Here is an 18,328-nt window from a genome sequence, read left to right as displayed (position 1 = left end):
ACAAGATTTGCTAATAGGCGTTGGACGAAAATTTATCTAGAATCCTTATCCTTTAAATCTATCACATATCACTGATGTAACACCCTTGATTTTCACACAAGAAAAATCCATTATCTTGATTGTAACATGTAAAATATATGTCCGGTATCTACAGTTAAATATTTTGTAATAAGTTTCAAACTTTAAAACTCCTTCGATAGACAGAAACAAGGAAGTGCAGTTGTTTTTTAAGTCCAAATAACACCAAAACTATTGAGATATTTACAAAAATGTTAACACTAAGAGAAGGGTTATTCTTGTATACTCCGAAGTACTTGATCACCACCCACAATCCTATTTATAAGCTTTATCTAAGGCATTTATAACGCAACAAAGTTAGTATTGTAGATATGTAAGTCCTTAATTATCAAGAATTCCAAAGCAAATGATTCAAAACTTAAAGGTTTCCAAGCCCAACATATCAGGCCTACATGACCATGATTGGGCCCATGACACTCATTAGGCCTAATTGACCTTCATTGGGCCTACTACACCAACGTTGCGCCTAATATACCAACATTTGACCTAATTGACTGTCATTGGGCGTGAATGATTATCGTGGGCTCTATTTGAACATTATTGTCCCTAACTGACCATCAATGGTACTAGCTAACAATCATTAGGTCTAATTGGTCATCATCGGGCCTGATTAATCATGGTTGGGCCTAATTGATCATCATTGGGCTAAATGACTAGATGTAACATATCAGAAAAATCCCATATTTATTTTGGACTAAAAATGCGAACTTTGAAAAATGAGGGATTAAAAATAATCTCAAGACATGTAATGGGAAAAATGAGATAAGAAAAACAAGACATCTCATTTTTAAGGAAATGAGAAAACTTTCATCCCACATGGAAAGAGGGAAGAAAATGGAAGCTCTTTATAAGGAAGAGGGTTTCCATAGTAATATTCTTATGTGGCTAACCACTATCTCTAGTTCTAGCGGGGGTGCGAAGCACTCGACGCGCACGGGCACGGTCTCGGGCGATGGGCGTAATGTGGAGTTTGATGGCGCACTTTGCACTTCGCACTCTCGCATCGCCGCGAGCCGCATAAGGGCCACTTTTGTATTTTTGAAAGTAGAATGACAAAAATAGTAAAATACTGACATTGAATGACTTCGCGCTACGTGAAGTACCAAGTTATGATTCCTTTGCACTACGTGAAGTACCCATTCTACATGTGTGACACGTGGCAAAACGCCTGATGATGCAACAATCATTATGGCGGTTCGCGTCGCATGAACGGCCAGGACATTTGTCCTTCGCGCTACACGAAGGAGTCGAAAATCAGCTATAAATAGGAGGGTTCACTACACTTCACAACTCACACCAAAACATTTTACTTTCACACGTTTTGCCTCGGGAAGCATGCCGATCTCGTAGTACGTGCCAAGCTCCGAAGCTCTGACAATCTAAGCTCTAATACGCGATAGAGAATAGAAGTGTTGCTTGAACAGTTATAGGCATTTAACTCCAAATACCCATGTGAGGTAGGGTGAAACATCCAACTTCTGTTAAATAATAAATAACATAAAGTTTATTGTTAACTGTGTGTCGTTAGTTTAACTGTGTGCGTGTTTAGGTTTGGAATAAGATTTTGGTTGGAATGGGAAGTGGGTGGTGGGGCCCTTAGACCCCCTATATATCATATCTTCTTCTCCATTCTATTTCTTTACACAACACCCACACTCAAGAAACACACACACTTTCTCTCTAACACCCAAAACCAATCCCGAACTAAAAGAAGAAAGGACCTCGTGTGTGAACGTCATCAAACCCCAAGAATCACGTCCAGATCCTCGAGTCGTCTCAGATCCGAACCGAACCCGAGAAAAAAAGGTAAGCTTCGGCCAAAGGGTTAAGTTTATGGATAGAATCGACATGCAAATAGATATAATGATAGATCGGGTTGTAAGATGTAAGAAAAACATAAACTTGGTGAGTTATAACCTCACGGGTATGATATAGGACAAAAATGTGATGTTCGGACCTCATAAAACACGGGTATGCAAAGTTGGTGCAACCCAAAACCCATAAAAAGGGTAAAATCGGGTCTTAAGGAAGAGTCACAGAGTAATTTGGCTTAAAATGGCAAAAAATGAAGAAAATGAGGTATTTTCGCATAAGTCGATTTCGCATCGCACAGCTATGCGAAGCGAAATCAATATTTCGCATCGCACAGCCATGCGAAGCGAAAAAGTTATGCGAAGCGAAATCGCATGCGAAGCGAAATTCTCATGCGAAATTCCATGCGAAATGGCCATGCGAAATTTCATGAAATCCATTTTCTGATGCATTTTTGTTAAAGAACTATTAATGAAAATAAAATTTTTCCGAGCTGACTCGCCAACTCAACCCCAGCCAGGGGCTTTGCCCCTTAGACTCTGCTAGGGGCTGCCGCCCCTAGACCCCGCTACCAGGGGCGCTGCCCCCCGGACCCCCGTTAGTTGAGGGTTTCATTAACTTAGATGTAGGAAGTAGCAGTAATAGATAATTGACACACGTAATGTATTGTACAGTTAGCCGTGCACAACTAAAGAAGGGCATTACCATTAATGGTGAGAGAAACCGACTCCAGGTGAGTTCTAGCCCTTTTATCTGTTATGTTTTCGGGGCTGTGTGCATACTCCTATGTGTTAGATAATACACTTACTTGATTGGTAAGTGTATGATACGTGTATGATTGTGTATTGAATGTATTGTTACATAATGATTGTATGAATGAGTATGTATATATATTTATAACTAGAAGATATGTAAAGTATGCACGTATGGTAAAGGTATGGTTATTCGAGACAGAAGGGACCAGACCCTTATAATATCTGTGATGTTAGGGACCAGACCCTTATAATATCTGTGACGTTTAAGATAGAATAGCTTATGGTATACAATAGGGTTTTATGAAAGAAAGTGTGTAGGTACGTATGCATGTATGTAGGCATCAACGATAAAGCGTCATGACTGTCTTAATTAACGTTTATGAAAAGACAATTTGTATGTTAAGACAAAAACGAATGTTTTGTAATGTGACGTTTGAAGTTTTAAATTATTCCGCGAAAGTTTTTATTAACTATGATTTTAGAACTGTGTTTATGAGTAAATCCAATACCAAAGTAGGGTTATCGGGAACGGGGCCTTACATAGGGGTTCTGATTAAGTTATTATTTTATTATAATGGCTTAGACCATAGTCAGGGGTATAGCCCGAACCTTGATCACAGTTAAGCATAATATAACTTTTCATAAGCAAAGGTTATAGTTAAAATAATATTTCTTTATGATTAAGAAATATAATATTCCTATACAGAGGTCATAGCTAAAATATTGTTTCTTCAAAATTAAGAAACATACAGTTTTATATACAAGGAACATAGTTAAATTAATGTTTCTTCATTAAGAAACATCAAATTTTTTATTCTGAGATTATAGCCAAATTAACGTTTCTTCTTAAAAAAGAAACATGTTATAGATGTTTCTTCATAAAGAAGAAATTCAGCACATGATTTGTAAATAAACAGAAAGACTACAGTTTTTAAATATTTATTTAAACAAATGGTCAGTCAAGGTTTAAAGGTATCAAAACCAAAGTCTGCCGATTTATAAAGAAACACCGTCAAGGTATTTATGGAAACCTATTACAAATATAGGTTAACAGCATACTTAAAGGAAAGGTTCTAAAACGACACCGAACTGACAACAACAGATGAATTCGTTAAACCTTTTGCCGACTGAACTGATTTTACTCTTGTAATAAACATGTTGTTTATTGCAAAGAGTTTGATAAATGTTTGCATGAGATTACTTTTCTCTAAACTTGTTATAATACAAAATAGACAATAAAAAGCAACTTAGACCGAATACACATGCGTCTGGATCCATACATAACTGACCATTTGGCATACAAAAACAAGTCAATCGTAACCAGTTCTCCAACAGGGTCACATATCCTAGGGGAAGAATGTCTTTAAATAGGGGCTATGTAACTCGGGGAACCTTTGAATTGTGTGTGTAGGGCAGTTGTACAAATCTCGGGAATGACAGACGTTCCTGCTGAGATTGTGAACAGAAAACTATGTTTGTATTTAACGACTGTTATAAATTATTTTATCGAGTCAACGTTTCACCGGCTGTGTGCTGATGTATTTTTCCCCCACATTTCAGGGAAACAGTAAAGAATAAAACAGACAGGAACGACAGACTAGAATATTGGAGATATAGTCATTAGACGTTATCTGATGGCTTAGATATTTCAGAATAATATAAAGAATCATATTTTCGAAAGACGGGTATTTGAAATATTAAACGGGTATTCAAATCCCGATTTTTTAGTATAATAATATTTTATTAAAAGACTAAAACGGGTATTCTAACTTGACATTTTTATGAAATAATATTTTATTTTAAGATTCCGCTAAAACAAACCCGCAACTCTGATATATTTACAAAACAGATAACAAATAACGGGTGTCTCGCCTAGGCCCTAAGTCGGGGTGTGACACTAGTGTTGGGTGTAATCGACGATAGTTTGGCCTACTTGACCGTTAATGTATCTTAACCATCATAATGCGTATGTGATATCCATTAGACCATCATTTGGCTAAATTCACCGTCATTAGGCCTAACTATTTGCAATTACGTCCATCTGAACATCATTGAGCATAACATTATATTAATAGGTCTAACTGACCGACATTGGACCTTACTGACCATCATTATGACCAAACTGACCATCATTGAGCCTAAATGATCATCATTGAACGTTATTGGCCATCATTATGCTTAACTGACTATAATTCGCCCTAAATGAACGTCATTAGATGTTACTAACCATCATTATCCATCATAGGACCTTATTCACTTTAACTAGACTATAATGACCATCACTGTGATTAAGTAACCATTATTGAACCTTATTGGGCACATCATAAGTGACCTTCATTTGTACTAATTGATCGTTAAGTGGCTTATTGACTGTAATTAGGCGTATTTCACTGTCATTGAGCTTAAATTATCATCATTTGGCGAAATAGACCATCATTGGGTGTATTTGAACTCCGTGATCCTAATTGACTGTGATTGGACCTAATGAACCATCATTAGGTCTAACGGACTTTGATAGGGCCTAATTGACCGTCATTGGACCTTACTGAGCATCATTGGCCCTAACCCTAAGTGTGACATTCGTCAAAATTAGTGTTTGTATTTGTATTCGTTTAGACGATCATTTTGTCATTCGAATCCTCATTTTTAATAAAGGGGAGTATTTAGTGAGTATTTATACTAGCTATGTTGTTACGATGCTAGTTATCCTTGGCAAGTAGTATTTTATGTAGTTTGAGCCTTTATTGCTTTTAAATCAATTCTAGGGGCTATTTCTGCCCAATTTCAAAGTCTGGTTATCCTCAGCCGCGCCACGCATCACGGAGGATGTCCCTCTAGTCCCCAGGACGCGTGAAGGACCTGGTCAACTGTAGAAGCCACTATCCCTTGCGCATCCCCAGGGATAGACCCAGCTCCTCCACGACGCGCGGAGGAGCATGTTATTACGGATTTTTGTGGTAAGCTCGTTTCAACTCTTCTTTACACCATTTAAAACATTGTCCAACTTGTTTTATTGATAATAAACATACTGTGACTTTCAAATCTTTATTTCAACTTCATTGAGTCAATTGGTAAATTCAAAGGCTTAATGAGCCCGTTAACATTTTTAACCAAATGCAATTCAATTTCAAACACATTTTTATATAGTCAAACCGACCAAGTGTTCAAGTTTTCTTTTATTATCCAGTTTCATTTCCCGGGGTAATTTTTTTGTTGAATTTCTGCATGTTCATATAATTCAGAACTTCATGCTAAGTTAAAAGTAATTTAACAATAGTGTTAGTTCATCAAAAATGAACTTGATGCGCTTATGCGACCATTCGGTTAGAGTTTGGAAATTTTCATACGCGTACTTATAAAACAGCGTTTCTTCTCATAAATTCTAAAATAATATTTTTGTTATGTCGGAACCAAATTTGAGATAACTCAAGGATGTGGCCAACCGAACACAAACCACTCGTTTAAACTCGTTTTCATACTTTTTAGGCCCGTTTTGGATTTTCTCGAAACGAGTCCAACATATTAACATGACTAAGCATTATTATAACCCAAAATTTCCTAAACAAATAAAATTATCTACTTAAAAGTTTTACGACGAAAAGAATAAAATTCATTTTTAAGTGAAATATATATTTTTGATTCAAAGGCTTTAAAATTCAAAACAATTAACCGAATCTCATGTATTTCTACTTGTTTCTTCATTCTTTTGTACTTCTCAGTGACCCTACAAATATTTTGTGATTTCTAGGATCCCACGTCGGTTCACTTTCTTAAGCGCTCGTTTTTGCATTCTACTCGTTTAACTCAACAAGTGAGTTTCATAACCCCCTTATTATGCTTTACAATTATTTGGGGTTGTAGGCTTGCAGCACATTACAATACTTTTCTCGTTAGTTCATGCCTTTGTTTACAAACCGGTTTCAACTTATGTCATGCATGTTAATAATTTACCTTTCATATTGTTTATGATGATTATATGTGATATATGTACAATGTGTTTATCGTTTTATGGTGATTGGTACTCAAACGCATATGCAAACACGATTTCATAGTGGGAGGGTCCGATGGGACGTACCCTGCCGCTTATTCTTTAACTTATGTTGGAACGCATGGTGGTTCTTATTCCACTAGTGTTTCAACTTCGGTCGGTAGAACGAGACGATTTATTTGTTTTTCCATTGACTTTATGCTCGAGAATTATTACAATGATTATATGTGATATATGTACAATGTGTTTATCGTTTTATGGTGATTGGTACTCAAACGCATATGCAAACACGATTTCATAGTGGGAGGGTCCGATGGGACGTACCCTGTCGCTTATTCTTTAACTTATGTTGGAACGCATGGTGGTTCTTATTCCACTAGTGTTTCAACTTCGGTCGGTAGAACGAGACGATTTATTTGTTTTTCCATTGACTTTATGCTCGAGAATTATTACATTATCGCATGTGAATCATTTAGTATTTCCATATTATACATATAAAAAACTAATGAAAACTAAATGTTGATATATTATCTTTAACGTGCTATAGGATACTTTAATGAAGTGCTAAGGATAAAGACAATTAGTTGACCTTATGATTTATTAATTCGAATTATATTTGTTTCCCTATGTTTTGTTATTTGTTCTGCTGAGACTATTGTGTACATGCAACATTTGAAATGTAATATATATAATTATTTTCACTTTAATTAATAGTGTTACGAGCTAGTGAACAATTTAAAAACCGCCTTGGCGTATACTCCGCCAAGGTCCTTGTGTTACACTAAGTGACCATCATTTGGCCTAACCGGCTGTCATTGGGCCTATCTGACCAACTTTGGGCATAATGGGGTAACTAACTACTATTACTTATATATTCTTATGAATAACAATCAACTTAGGAGATCGATTGTTTTAGTCTCAGTAGGGGCGGGCGGTGATTCCTGAGGCGACCCGAAACACGACACGAAAAAATTATAGGTTTTGGGTCAGCTTATATGACCCGTTTTCGTAAATAGGTCAACCCAAACACCACCCTTTAAAAATGGGTTGATTTGTTAACCTTTTTAGTAATTTTAGAGAAGTTAATTGATTGTTTAAATTTTTACAAAGTCCCTAGATGTTACTCATATTTTTAAATGAACGTATAATTGATTGCCCGATACATGACCTGAACACAACACGAATTTAAATGAGTCCTCATGACACGACACGAGTAAATATATGGGTTGGGTTAGGGTTGAATAATCTCATCACGCCAACCTGAAATCCACCAACCCACCAACCCGACACGATTGACACCCCTAGATCTCGGTGATATGACGAATTATTTTCATGTTTATTTTTGTTTAATCGGAGACTAAACTAAAAGACGCAGTTAGTTGACAACTTATATCAGTTGTTACCTGACTATTCCAAACACTTAAGCGAAAAAGCTCGAGGTATCGTTTTTGTGTCGGATTTGAGATCTGACTACACCAAATAATAAAACCGAGCTAGATTACAGGAAAACGTGAAAGTCGTCTCGTTAAACAACCTCGTTTCAGGTCCAAGAAGGTAAGAACTTCTCTAAAAAGCTCCTGAAATGTAGATCTTGTTCATATACGAACCATAGAAGCTAGATCTCACGTTTATGGCTTAAATTCTTAGTAAAAGTGTATTAATCGAGCTTAGAAAGAGTCATATATGACTTAGTGATACATGTATACACACACATACACACACATAATCTGTTTTTTTTTGTTCATATGCTTTGTTTATTAGAAAACTCCTGTAGTCTCAAAAAACCACAACAAAAAATAATGTTACTTAATCAACTAATTGTTTCATTTTTAAATTGTTCTAAACTGTATTACACGATAGCTTTGTATTAATATTGCATGATAAGTATATTATTAAATTGTATTTTGATTATTTATTAAATATTTTATTTTAGTTAATTACCATGCAGTAAACAAGTCTCAAAAGTATTATAAAAGTCTCATAGACATACATCATACATGTGCCTTGATTGAATTCTTCAATTCGAGTTGTTGACACTCTCAGATTGGTCAACACGGGACTATTATTTCCACACCGTAGTATAAAGTATAAACCAACGAGAAAATTTGAATAGTATACTAAATGGTCTTCAAGATAATTTCTTTAAACGAATTTCGTTGACTTATTAAAACTGCGAAAACAGCTATTAAAAGATTTTATGCGTCAAGTAAATTAATAATTAATAAAATTGTGAGTTTAGTGCAAGTTAACACTTCTTCTAAATCACGTGACACACTTTAAACTTACAATTAATTAATTGATTAAATAAACTTACAAAGCCTTGTTTGATATAGACTAGTATTTGTGCCTGCGCGTTGCGGCAGGGACGCAATGAGGATGCGGTCGGTATGAGTTTAGTTTGCGGTGTGGGGGTGATGCAATGACAGTTCAGTCAGTAACTGTCCAAGAGTTGTGGCGGGGGCATACGGGTTTTTGATCGTGGCTAATTAGACTCATGGGCCGTTTAAGTGACCAAATGATTTATATAGTTGAATAAGAAACGAAACTATTGTGATTAAAATTGAATCTAACAAGTTAACTATAAACAAGTCATAACTCTATGGCGTTATAAAACGTGTGAGTTGGATCAGGTGTCGCAACTGATGTTAGATTAAATTTCGTTGTGTACTATCATGCAAGTCATTGTTGGTTTTTAAACATTTATTCCGTCCATCAAAAAATAGACATAGTAATTTAAATATTGCGCCGTATAGGTGTGTATAATATGTTAATTTCATTTATTATTGGCCCCTACGTCGACTATATATGATTTAGTCAGTAGCATAACTGAACAAAAAAATGCATACGACAAGTAATAATAACATGTTATCTTAAAGACGTGTTTTTGTGTTTTGAAATTCACCCGAGTGGAGGTGTAATGGTTGGCTCGTACCAACAACATGAAAAGCTAGGAATCTGAACTATATTGACAGCAGAAAGTACCGCACATGCGCATTTTAGTTCTAATATTCTTTGCTTCAGACATGCTTGGATCAAATGTGACTGTGATAACTTTGTAGACCTCAAAGTGTTCACTACATAATAAGACATTAATGTATAAGTTAAGAATTTTTGTGAGAATTTATTTGCAGTTGAAGTGACATGAAATACGTATGATATAGATATGTATAGGAATGGAGGCTTACTTTGTTTAAGATGAACCGCTGCGTAAATGACTCGTTATTGTAGCATTTGTATTATTTTCGGTTGGTAAAAGGTTGGTTCGTTATGGAACCGAAATTTGGTATAGCCAAATTTGTAGTCGTTGTGATCTACTACGATACAATAATAACTAAAGGTTTAACAATTATAAATTTTTACTCACTATGTAGCAGCGGTATATTTTCTCTATTCATAAGATTTAGCAAGATCACAAGGACGACAATCCATTCTACTCATAGTTATAATTCAATTAATAAGCATGAAACTATTAAAACTTGGTAATACAATCACATGAACTCCATTAAGACATAATATTCATCAACATTAAACAAGGGAAAAAACTTATCATTTAAAAACAATGATATATAAATTTCATATGCAGAGCCTTCAATACCATATGCTACATCAAGAGAATCGGTCTTCATTATCTGGTCGAACAACTCTTAATAGTAAATATATGAATGTGACACCAACAACTCTAATAATAAATATATTAGATTGCTTTGGACCTACCAAACGGGAAGTAACTTATGTAGTAAGGGAGGCAGGCCTGCTTGCGTTTCCGGTACCAAATACCTCTCCAGCCACCTCCCACTTCCATATTATATCCATTATTTTTAACTTTGTATTAAAGAAATAAATTGAGCTCAAATTAAAAAAGAAGTCATTTATAATGGAAAGTGTATTTAACAAATTTACTTATAAGCTAGACATTGACTCATGAAAACCTATAAGCTAGTTTGTGTTTAGGACTCCTTAAGTATACATAGGAATATTAGAAATGAATGATAGTATTTGCATACACACAAACATACATTACTGTATGATACAACTGTTTTAGTACTTCAGATAAATATTAAAAACAACTTAGATGTTCATAGAAAAATGTAGCATCTCACTTAGATAACAAAGTAACAAGCACATTAAAGTATTTTTTTAATGGATAAAAATGAATTTACTGCTAATGAAAATCATAAATACAATACAACATACCAGATCTTCAACAACTTCTGATATCCCTGATGTGTCATGTAAACTGGCTCGATTTTGATTATATAATCAACTTAACTTTTTTCCCCTGGTCCAGTAACTTGACACCTAGATGTTGAGCCTTTTGTTTTTTATTTTCACTATCCAAAACAATACTGTCAACAAGCCTCTCTATTATAAAGATTAGTTCGGCAACCTCAGCAGGTTTCTTCTATTCGTCACCTAAAAAATTTATTATAACTCGTTCAAGCGCAATTAACAACTCAAAACAACTCCACTTTTTCAAACTGTTTATGTTCATTGATTGTTTCTTCTATCCCCCCTTTAATGTTCAATTGCATATTAATGGGAATTGCATATTAATGGGTTGTTCATAACAGAAAATTGATTTAATGGACCCTTGATTGCACAATGATGTAGGAAGGTAACATTTAATTGGTCAGCTTGACTCCTTGTAACAGCCTGCTTGATTGGAGCCTTCAATTCAGCAATTGTCACAAAAACCTTTACTTGAACAAAAAGAAATACATACCAAGAGGATATAACAATATAACATTACATATTTTATCTTTTAAAAAAAAAACAGTAAGGTTATGTGTTTAGGACTCCTTAAGTATACATAGGAATATTAGAAATGAATGATAGTATTTGCATACACACAAACATACATTACTGTATGATACAACTGTTTTAGTACTTCAGATAAATATTAAAAACAACTTAGATGTTCATAGAAAAATGTAGCATCTCACTTAGATAACAAAGTAACAAGCACATTAAAGTATTTTTTTAATGGATAAAAATGAATTTACTGCTAATGAAAATCATAAATACAATACAACATACCAGATCTTCAACAACTTCTGATATCCCTGATGTGTCATGTAAACTGGCTCGATTTTGATTATATAATCAACTTAACTTTTTTCCCCTGGTCCAGTAACTTGACACCTAGATGTTGAGCCTTTTGTTTTTTATTTTCACTATCCAAAACAATACTGTCAACAAGCCTCTCTATTATAAAGATTAGTTCGGCAACCTCAGCAGGTTTCTTCTATTCGTCACCTAAAAAATTTATTATAACTCGTTCAAGCGCAATTAACAACTCAAAACAACTCCACTTTTTCAAACTGTTTATGTTCATTGATTGTTTCTTCTATCCCCCCTTTAATGTTCAATTGCATATTAATGGGAATTGCATATTAATGGGTTGTTCATAACAGAAAATTGATTTAATGGACCCTTGATTGCACAATGATGTAGGAAGGTAACATTTAATTGGTCAGCTTGACTCCTTGTAACAGCCTGCTTGATTGGAGCCTTCAATTCAGCAATTGTCACAAAAACCTTTACTTGAACAAAAAGAAATACATACCAAGAGGATATAACAATATAACATTACATATTTTATCTTTTAAAAAAAAAACAGTAAGGTTATGTGTTTAGGACTCCTTAAGTATACATAGGAATATTAGAAATGAATGATAGTATTTGCATACACACAAACATACATTACTGTATGATACAACTGTTTTAGTACTTCAGATAAATATTAAAAACAACTTAGATGTTCATAGAAAAATGTAGCATCTCACTTAGATAACAAAGTAACAAGCACATTAAAGTATTTTTTTAATGGATAAAAATGAATTTACTGCTAATGAAAATCATAAATACAATACAACATACCAGATCTTCAACAACTTCTGATATCCCTGATGTGTCATGTAAACTGGCTCGATTTTGATTATATAATCAACTTAACTTTTTTCCCCTGGTCCAGTAACTTGACACCTAGATGTTGAGCCTTTTGTTTTTTATTTTCACTATCCAAAACAATACTGTCAACAAGCCTCTCTATTATAAAGACTAGTTCGGCAACCTCAGCAGGTTTCTTCTATTCGTCACCTAAAAAATTTATTATAACTCGTTCAAGCGCAATTAACAACTCAAAACAACTCCACTTTTTCAAACTGTTTATGTTCATTGATTGTTTCTTCTATCCCCCCTTTAATGTTCAATTGCATATTAATGGGAATTGCATATTAATGGGTTGTTCATAACAGAAAATTGATTTAATGGACCCTTGATTGCACAATGATGTAGGAAGGTAACATTTAATTGGTCAGCTTGACTCCTTGTAACAGCCTGCTTGATTGGAGCCTTCAATTCAGCAATTGTCACAAAAACCTTTACTTGAACAAAAAGAAATACATACCAAGAGGATATAACAATATAACATTACATATTTTATCTTTTAAAAAAAAAACAGTAAGGTTATGTTATTTTCGAAATATAAAAAAAAGTTTCAAGGTATGTTAATCACACATATGTCTTGAGTATTGATCCTTTATAAATTGGCTAGTATGTAGCTTTAAGCAAAGTACTCGTTAAGTATGAGAATGAAACAGATAAACAAAACAAAATAAAACCGACTCAGATGTAGATCTGCAGATGATCATAGGTAGAGGCTCAGACACGTCATTGCCACTGTCAACAAAGCATACGGCTCAGAGCCGTGATGGCTGCAATTGAGGTTGCTATGGCGAGTAGCTGACCATCATAATTGCCAAATTAAATAAATAAAGAAACCGAATGTTGATACGCCACGATTAGCCACGTACACAATACCAAAGCAAAAACCACAAACGATAACTTCTAATAAATAAAGAAACCGAATGTTGTCGTTAGGTGACAATTAGTTGAGCTATCTCTACGACTTGTATCGAATGAGTTGAAATTAGACATGAATAACAGTGTGGAGAAATAAAACCCAAACTAGCTGCAGTATGGTTGGTTGATTCATGGTGATGGGCTAAAATTTACGGGTGGGTCGATAGTGTTCTTACACCAAGGTAAATTCACTGTTCATTAATTTTTTGGTGATTAAACATTATGGATAGTTCATGGTTGAATGGATAGAGGAATGTAAGTATTAAAGTTAATCCTTTGGTGCAGAGTAATACATAATTTAAAAAGGGTGATCAAATCGTATTCGTCTCGACTATGTTGACTATTGTTACAAATGGCTGCGAGCCCCCGACATATAATATGACAAATAAGATGTCACATACTAAATGATTAATAGCAGAACGCATCAATGAACTGGAAAACTAGATGGCCCGTTTGACTATATGATAACCTGTTTGAACGGAATCACTTAAAGCGCCTATTTACTACCTGGATTGCTTATCACAAATTCATTATCTTTTGACCCGTTTCATTTTTATACACCATATTTAGGCTCGTTTATATATCAGTTAACTATATTTTGAAGGTTTTCGTTTTAGCTCACTATGTTTTGATCTGTCTCATTTTAATACACCAGATTTTGGTGCGTTTCATTTTAAAATTACATATTTTTGCATGTTTTATTTTAATACAACGTATTTTGATCCGTTTAATTTAGTTTCGTCGTATTTTGACCTGCTCATATGTTGGATACATTATAATTAGGTTAAAATTATTCTTGTTACAACTTAAGACCCTACGATATATCAGTTAAGAGTTAAGACTCAGAATTGAACAAAATTGATATATGAGAGAGAATGCGCACAACCGAAGTTGTCGATTAATGTTGTTATTTTTGGCATTATAATGTAATATAGAAGAAGAGAGATTTCAATATAAAGAAACAAAATATAGAGTTTCTTGTAATGATACTTAAAAACAAATTTAAGTCGTCAACTGATTATAACAGCATAACGCATTAATGAACTGGAAAACCAGATGGCCCCTTCGACTATATGATGACTTGTTTGAACAGAATCAATTAAAGCACCTAGTTGCACCTATGAAATTTTAATTCAGTACCTGGATTGCTTATCACCAATTCATTATCTTTTGATCCATTTCATTTTTATACACCCTATTTCAAGTCGTTTATATATCAGTTAACTATATTTTGAAGCTTTTCGTTTTAGCTCACTATGTTTCGATCTGTCTCATTTTAATACACCAGATTTTGGTGTGTTTCATCTTAAAATTACATATTTTTTCATGTTTTATTTTAATACAACGTATTTTGATCCGTTTAATTTAGTTTACTCGTATTTTGACCCGCTCATATATTGCCCCGTTTCAATTTAATACACCATGTCTGGACTCATTTATATACCAGTTAACTATATTTTGACCATTTTCGTTTTCATTCACTATGATCTGGCCTGTTTCATTTTAATACACCAGCTTTTGGCCCGTTTCATCCTAAAATGCCATATCTTGGCATGTTTCGTTTGAATACAACATTTTTTGGTTCGTTTAACTTCGTTTCACCATAACTTGACCCGATCATATATCAGCTCACTATTTTTACCTGTTTAGTTATCATATCATAATTTTTTTAATAATAATATTTATGTTACATACAAACAAAACTTATGACAGTTATACAAATAATATACAAGCAGGCTTAGTTAAATTCCGTGTGTGAAGTTTGAGAGAAGTTCCTTTATTAAATTACTTATGGCTTGTGGACCTCATTAAATTAATTATGGTTTAGGCGTGACTTTATTCGAGTTTCTAACCACTCGATCTCGAATAAGTTAAAGTGCAACTCGTGCAAGTGGGCTTAGTTAAATTAATTATGTCAAGTTTGAGTGGACCTCATTAAATTAGTTATGGTTTAGGCGTGACTGTATTCGAGTTTCTAACCACTCGATCTCGAATAAGTTAAAGTGCAAATCGACTACTTAATACTCCTTCTGGAAAGCAACTTTTTATGTAACAGGTGAGTTTCTATTAAATAAAAACCATGCAAGTTGCTGGTAAACGTCTTTCTATAAGCTAGGTAACAAGCATTTGAAATAAAAAATAACGAAAGATGATAACAGAAGTAGGACCGGCATCTTACGATTTCATTTTGTAAAACGCAAATGCACAAAGAAATGTTCATCAAGATTGCGTTGAAGATATATCATCCAGCAGGAACTTAGATTCAGCCGCATAATCAACCGGGCTAACAATCTTCACAGTAATCCTCTGTCTTTTGTCATTATTGTACTCATGTGGTGCAACCATCAAACGAAAAACGTGTGGGACCCATGTGGCTTTCTTAAGCTGTGTTTGATAAGCACTTCCATTGTCCTATAAGCAGTTGAAAGGAGAATTAGAAACCTGAATATGGGCCTAATAGTCATCCAAGCATGTGATATGGCGTGATGCAGACGTCACATACTAAATGATTAACAAATAAGATGCTATAGTCACTAATAAAATCTGACTTGCTTGTAATAATTATTAATAAACTGTTTGGAATGATAACAAAATTTGCAAAAGTGATATTGAAACAATATTAATTATTGAAATTACATAACAAGAGGAAAAATGAGTATTGCAAATCTATGCCTTCATCATTTTAGCATATTAATAAATAAAAAATCCAATATAACTATTGAGTATTGTATCATACAAAACTAAACTAACATAAAATCTGAATATTAACGAAATAAGTTTGTGGAAGGAGATCATATTCGTAAATGTTCGAATCGGTTAGCAGTATTGATTGCACAATATGTTGTTAAAATAGCCTTTATTTTAGTTTTTGTAGGATTTACCTTTAACCTCATGTTATCAAGTTCAGCAGCAGAGCAGCCGATTATGGTTTCTGCCTCGTCAGCAAAAAGAGACATCCAAGCTTCACCATTGACGTCTGAGAACTTGGCTGACACAACATACCTGCAATATCAACATTTATGTACATGTCATGGCCATGATTAGTAGTCGTCAAAATCATTACTGGCGCACACACCTCAAGTTAGAGTCCGTTTGTGTGGTTTTGCACATTTCACATGAGTAACCAGAATCAACATTATCAATAAGTTTTTTGTTGCAAGTTTTGCAGGCACGATAATACATGGCTTGATCAGTCTTGATGAAACTCATACATGAACGTGTGGTGTAATATACAGGCTACAAGACAAATGTAATTGTTAGGCTAACATAATAAGTCAAAGCTGGTATGATGTTGGATGACATTGTTGTTACTTTGTGACACTTTAGGTGATAGGTTGCGGAAGCTAATACCTTTGCTTCACCCAAATACGGGTTGTTAGTTATATAGTCAAGTCCCACACGATCAGAGTACATCGACGGGCCGTCATTTATAAGCCCAGGTTTGAAGGTGGACCCAACAGATTCAAATTCCGTGATGCTTCCTTCTGAACCATACCATGTTTTTAGTTTATGTGACTCAGGGCTGTTTGGGTTTATGTCGATGATGGTTTTGGTGATTGTCGACAATGTTATACCTAAAGAAAATAATCAACAACAAATAAGCAAGATGTAATTAAACATGGTAATTTAAGATGTACATAGGTTGGCTTTATGGATTACCTCCAAAATCAGATACTCTTAACGATTTGATTGCCACAATCGGTGAGGAATCAAACATGTCTAGTAGTTTGTCACCGATGCCGGTGGCAAGGGGGCCCCACAAAGATACAGTTACTGACTTCATCCTGAAAGATCAACAAGCAAACCGCACGCACGTATAAAAGGGGATATAAATGGTAAAACAGGTTAAAAAAGTGGTGTTACGTGTCATCGACTATAGTTATGTCACGTTTTGGAACGATCTCGTTATCAACCTTCCTTCGGATGCTCATAGATGATGATACATGTTGTACGACACCAATAACATCTGCAGTGAATAATTTAAGGAGTTAAAATTGTAAGTAAAGGAACATTTGTACTTAATAAATTAAAGAGTTCAAATTGTAAGTCTATGAAAATACAAAGATATACTAAAAGTTTAATACCAATTAGTTCTTTTTCATGTAGATATCGGCCTAGTTGATCAATTGGGACAAAGTTGAAGTTTGTTTCTGGGATAAAAACTGGTTCGTTAACTGCCTCCTCCACTTGTGAATTTTCATTCAAGGTCATTTCATAATCATTGTCTACACGATTGTATGTTTTGTTAGCCCTTTTTAAGTACCCGTTCGATATATAGTAAACTTTCCCCGGATCGAATACTTCAAAAAACTTCCTTGCAGCGGTGTTAAACATGGTTGCTTGAATTTGCGTACCCTATAATTATATTTGTTATAATCTCCGTATGTTTGTAATAATATGTTTGTAATAATATATAATGAGGGTGGAGATAACGGAAACTTACGTCGTCGTCACTTAGCTCGACACTAATAACATAGCCTTCACCTCGTGTGTTGTTGTAGTGGCGCATGGGACCTTTAGCAGTGACATGAACTTTAATGGTCCAGTTTCCTTGATACGGGTTCAAGGAAGCGAGTGGGTAAACCTTCATTGGTATAGACGTACGTGACATGCTGTAATAAAAAGACCATGAATTATTCTTATATAAAAGATTAAGAGTCAACAATAGAAGTCAATATAACAACTACATGGCATAACAAAAACGCATCACCAATATAGTATCATGTATTGAAAATAATATATATAAATCACATAAATTTATGTTACAAATATTCAATGATATTGATAAACTTCAAAGTGGTGTATCAATACACATGAGAAGCATGTTTTT

General features: G+C 34.3%; 1 protein-coding gene across 1 annotated transcript; it reads right to left on the bottom strand.

Annotated features, from left to right (window-relative positions):
• Positions 1-15,717: 15,717 nt before the first annotated feature.
• On the bottom strand, positions 15,718-18,109 carry LOC143563939 (replication protein A 70 kDa DNA-binding subunit B-like). Its single transcript, XM_077051358.1, has 8 exons — positions 17,942-18,109; positions 17,583-17,853; positions 17,362-17,464; positions 17,158-17,282; positions 16,849-17,072; positions 16,574-16,734; positions 16,380-16,500; positions 15,718-15,909 (listed from the first exon to the last, which is right to left on the bottom strand). The coding sequence occupies exons 1-8, from the start codon at positions 18,107-18,109 to the stop codon at positions 15,718-15,720; spliced, it is 1,365 nt and encodes a 454-aa protein (XP_076907473.1).
• Positions 18,110-18,328: the final 219 nt, after the last annotated feature.

Source organism: Bidens hawaiensis, unplaced genomic scaffold (genome assembly GCF_021521415.1).
Source record: "Bidens hawaiensis isolate Kalapana, Puna unplaced genomic scaffold, B.hawaiensis_p1.1 tig00001206_1, whole genome shotgun sequence".
Classification (NCBI taxonomy): domain Eukaryota; kingdom Viridiplantae; phylum Streptophyta; class Magnoliopsida; order Asterales; family Asteraceae; genus Bidens; species Bidens hawaiensis.
The sequence above is the reverse complement of the archived record's forward strand: the minus strand, read 5'-3'. Positions and strand labels throughout refer to the sequence as shown.